Here is a 4105-nt window from a genome sequence, read left to right as displayed (position 1 = left end):
TGGCGGCTGATGCACCAAAGCCGCCAGAGATGGCCTGGATTCCTGGGCCTCGACATCTTTAATTAGCCAAATTCAACACCTGCCAAGGTGTGCCTGACAGGTTCTCACCCTCACCCTGTGAGGCCACGGGCGTGGGCGTGGGCGTGGGCGGGGGCGGGCGTCACTGCTGCACCCTCCCTGGGGCTCCTGACCCTCCCGGCCTTATCTCAGAGCAGAGCAAACAGGGCCCGGGGCAGTGGCCTGGACCATCGATTTCCTGCCTGGGCCCACGCTGCACCCGTGAGAGATGACACTCTGATGACCTGCACAAGGTCTAAATGATCTCGCCGCTCAGGAGCCTGACTCCCAGGGCGTCCGGTCTGTGCAGAGGTGAAGGCTACAGGAGACGCCTCATCCCGTCGCCAGCTTTGACCAAGCTTCGTGGGACCCCTAGGGGATAAGAGGGGGATGGGGGACTGAGGTCCTGAGAGGGGTGTACTCTGCCCCTGGCCACACAGTAGGGCAGGCTGGGTGGGCCTCGAACTCAAGGGTCTGCTGTGGGTGTTCACCACGTGGTCGGACTCTGATGACAGCTTTGCATAGGGGCCCACGTGACCCTGACTTCACCCTGATTCCCTGGTCACAGGAGCCAAAAGGCAGCAGCCTGAGAGGTGGGAGCTGTCAGGGTGGGCTAGCAGCCTTGGGGAAGGCTCATCCCATCAGGCCACCCAGCCCTCAGCCCTGCCCTAGACCCAAATCCAGACTCCTTGGCCTGGGCTCGAAGGCTTTGTCAGGCTTGTCTATAGCCACAGAACTTTCCCCTCACAGTCTGCCCCATGCCATACCCAGGCCCTTACCTGCTGTGCCCTCTGCCCAAGGCATGCTTTCTGTTCTACACTTCAGGGGTGCCTACTGGAATTTTAGGACTGGCTTCATCACCTCTTCCAGGAAGTCTTCCTTGATGCCTCCTCCCCCTTTTTGAGTCTCAGCAGTAGGTGGCTCACACTCGGTTGAGCAGGAGCTATAGGGTAATGGTGAGGACGTATTTGGGGAGCTTTGTCCCCTCTAGGCCAGAGGTCACTTGAGGGATAGTCCATGCCCTTTCTGGGATCTCAGCCCAGTTCCTGCAGGGGGTGGGGGACCTGAAGTGAAGACCTCAGATAGCTCTGTGGCCCACGCTGTGGACTGCGGTCTCCCTGGAGGCGGTGCCCGACTGCTTGGAAAGGGTATGAAGGCAGAGAAGGGTGCTTTGTCCAGGTTGCCGACTCAGCACGCTCTCAGGGCCTGTCCTGGCCTGCCCAGGGCAGGGGGCCGGGTGAGGGCAACCCTCTCTGAGTGCCAGGGGGCACTTCAGAGTGACTCTGGAGACCAGGCATGGCACCTCCACACCCTCGAGGGGTGCTGATGGCAGGGGAGAGCAGGGACAAGAGGACAGGCTACCAGGGAGCGCTGGCTAGGGAAGAAGGCTCTAGAAGATAAGTCCCCAGGGTCACATCCCTAGTGGGCGGGGCCGGGAAGCATGAGTGAGAGGCAGGCTAGGGTGCGAGAGTGCCAGGATGGGTCTGCAGGGCTGAGTGCCAGGGTCTGATCTCTGGCTCCGGGTACCAGGGCAAAGGGAGAGGGGCCATCAGTCTGTGACGTGTGGTTGCTGCCTCCAGGATGCAGAGCCTGAGCTGAGACTTCCCTGTTGGCCCCTGGTCCCAAATGCTGTACTGGGGTCCCTAAGAGCACCAGAGAAAAAAAGCAGAACCGAGGCCATTGGGGTCTGCAGAGGGGGTGGGGAATACAGGGCATGATCTAGGGTCCCCCACATGGAGGGGGATCCATGGCCTCAGGCCCAGTCTCTGGCCATCCTGGGGGGCAACACTGCCTCCTCCTTGGTCTCCACTCCGGCCTTCAGGATGTCATTACAGACCAGGGGGCACCGTGCCCAGCCACCTGCTGGCCATGGGGTCGGCAGCTCCTGCCTGGTGACGGCAAGAGGTGGCAAGCTGCCTAGACAGTGGGCAGGGCGGGCAGGGGCGCCGCCTCCTTGGGGGCCCAGCAGAGCCCAACCCCGAGATTAGGCAGAAGGACCGACTTGTGGCCCAGGCTCCTCTGCAGCTGGCCAAGGCCCTAGAGCTCCTAGCCACTGCCCCGAGGGGCCACTCCCGGGTGCTGGACACCTGACGGCTGGGGGTGCCCTGGAAGGGGAGGAGAGGCTTGAAGGAGACATGGTCTGAGGCCAAAGCTGCATGGGGGGGCGAGGCCTGCGTGGCCCAGAAAACTGGGCCCTGGAGCACCCGTTTCCTGGAAGGCCCCCTGAGGGCCTTTTGCCGTAGCCAGGCGGGAAGGGCCCAGGTGTCCAGCCACCCAGCACCGCCTCAGGCCTCCTGGCTCCGGTGGGGGGTGGCCTCTGCGCCTGCCGTTCCCAGCGCCAGCTCTCAGCCCACAGAGGGCCCTTTGTTTTGGCTGCCAGCAGTGCCCGCCGGGCGGCTGGGAACAGGGCCCATAGCCCTCACCCTCTCCCGAGGCCTCCAGCCGTCGGACAGTGCTGCTCTAGGTTGGCCAGGAGGCCCCTGGCACACAGGGCCGGTGTAGGAAACCGTCTCCCGGTACCAGCGTTGGGGGGGGTCTGTCTAGGGTACACACCCAGAGTGGTGTCTAGGCACCCAGGGTGGTGGTGCCACTGGACCCTAAGCTCAAGTCATTTAGATGACCCTCACTTCGCAGGTGGGAAACGGAGGCCCCAGGGGCTTGTCTGTGCTGGCGGGGTGTGGGGTGTGCTATGCACGGGCTGAGGTGTCCGTCAGGTGGTCCTGGGGGGCTGCGGACAGCACTGCGTGTACACGTGGGTCCTCCAGGAGGGCTCTGGGCTGCAGGCCCCCTGTGGGAGGCAGGCTGTGGCCCAAGGAGGGATAACCAGAGGGACCGCCTGCCCTGCAGACTCTACCACGTTGGCGTGAGAGCCGTGCTCTTGGTGGGCCTGAGCCATGGAGCCGCCTCTGGAGACAGAGATGGTGGAGCTGGTGCCCAATGGCAAACATGCGGAGGGGCTGCTCCCAGTCATCACCCCCATGGCGGGCAACCAGAGGTGAGCAGAACAGGGGCCGGGGTTGGGGTGGGGCTCGGGCCAGGGCCTGAGAGGTGCTGGGTGAAGGACAGAGGCTGAGCCGCCTGCCTGGCCTGTGCCTGCAGGGTCGAGGACCCCAGACAGAGCTGTGCCGAGGGCAAAGGCTTCCTGCAGAAAAGCCCCAACAAGGAGCCACACTTCACCGACGTGAGCTGGGCGCCAGCCAGGGGCTCGGGGGCGCTGGGGGGAGCTTGGATGCAGGAACGAGGTGCTCTGGGGCTGTGGTGGGAGGCTGAGGGCCGGTGAGGGCAACATTCCGGGCCTTGCTGAGTCCCTGACCCTCGCCGTCCCACCTGGTGCCTGCAGTTCGAGGGGAAGACGTCGTTCGGCATGTCGGTGTTCAACCTCAGCAACGCCATCATGGGCAGCGGCATCTTGGGGCTGGCCTACGCCATGGCCAACACGGGCATCATCCTTTTCCTGTGAGTGCCTCAGTGGGCCTTCTCAGATAGGGGGCCCCCGACAAGACGAGCCGCCGACCATCGCCTCCCAGGACTGGCCAGTCCCCTGTCCTAAGGCCCGGGCTGCAGTGGGTGGGCCCTGCTTAAGCCCAAACCACGGCTGAAAATAATCAGCCGCAGCCAAGCAAACATGCCTCCCTGCCCAGTACGCCCACTGAGGCCACAACACGGCCCCAGCCTGTCCTTACACCATGAGTGCACACGTTGTCCCAGTCATGTGGCCAGGGCACGTGTGGGCACACGTGTCCTTCACCTGGGGGCTCTGCCCTGCAGCCCGGATGGAAAACATGTTTGTCCCAAGGACTGAAAGGGAGGCAGTGCCCAGAGGGCAGTCACAGAGTGCTCCTGACCCGGAGGGCCCCAAGGTGCATCATGTCCCGCACTAGGTCCGACAGGGCAGACCTCACCACAACTAGGGCGTGCTGCGCTCGCATCCACACCTTTGGGGGCCCAGGCCACAGGCGGCCCGCACCCAGGAGCCCCTCACCCCCTGCCAGCCCGGGGGACCCCCAGTGGCCTCCTCCGTCCATATCCCCAGGTTCATGCTGACCGC

The 4105-nt window shown here is 64.1% G+C and overlaps 1 protein-coding gene across 1 annotated transcript in view; it reads left to right on the top strand.

Annotated features, from left to right (window-relative positions):
- The window catches only part of SLC38A3 (solute carrier family 38 member 3), a gene marked incomplete in the record, with an annotated part of 21402 nt that overhangs the window by 7816 nt on the left and 9481 nt on the right, over window positions 1-4105 (top strand). Inside the window, 3 exon segments of the mRNA XM_014585207.2 lie at window positions 2905-3052; window positions 3157-3238; window positions 3398-3513. Of these exon segments, the coding sequence (XP_014440693.1) occupies window positions 2952-3052; window positions 3157-3238; window positions 3398-3513 (299 nt within the window).

The sequence above is a fragment of the Tupaia chinensis genome, unplaced genomic scaffold, assembly GCF_000334495.1.
Source record: "Tupaia chinensis unplaced genomic scaffold, TupChi_1.0 Scaffold149184_1, whole genome shotgun sequence".
NCBI classification, from domain to species: Eukaryota; Metazoa; Chordata; class Mammalia; order Scandentia; family Tupaiidae; genus Tupaia; species Tupaia belangeri.
Note: the sequence above shows the minus strand (reverse complement) of the source record. Positions and strands in the feature narration are given on the sequence as shown.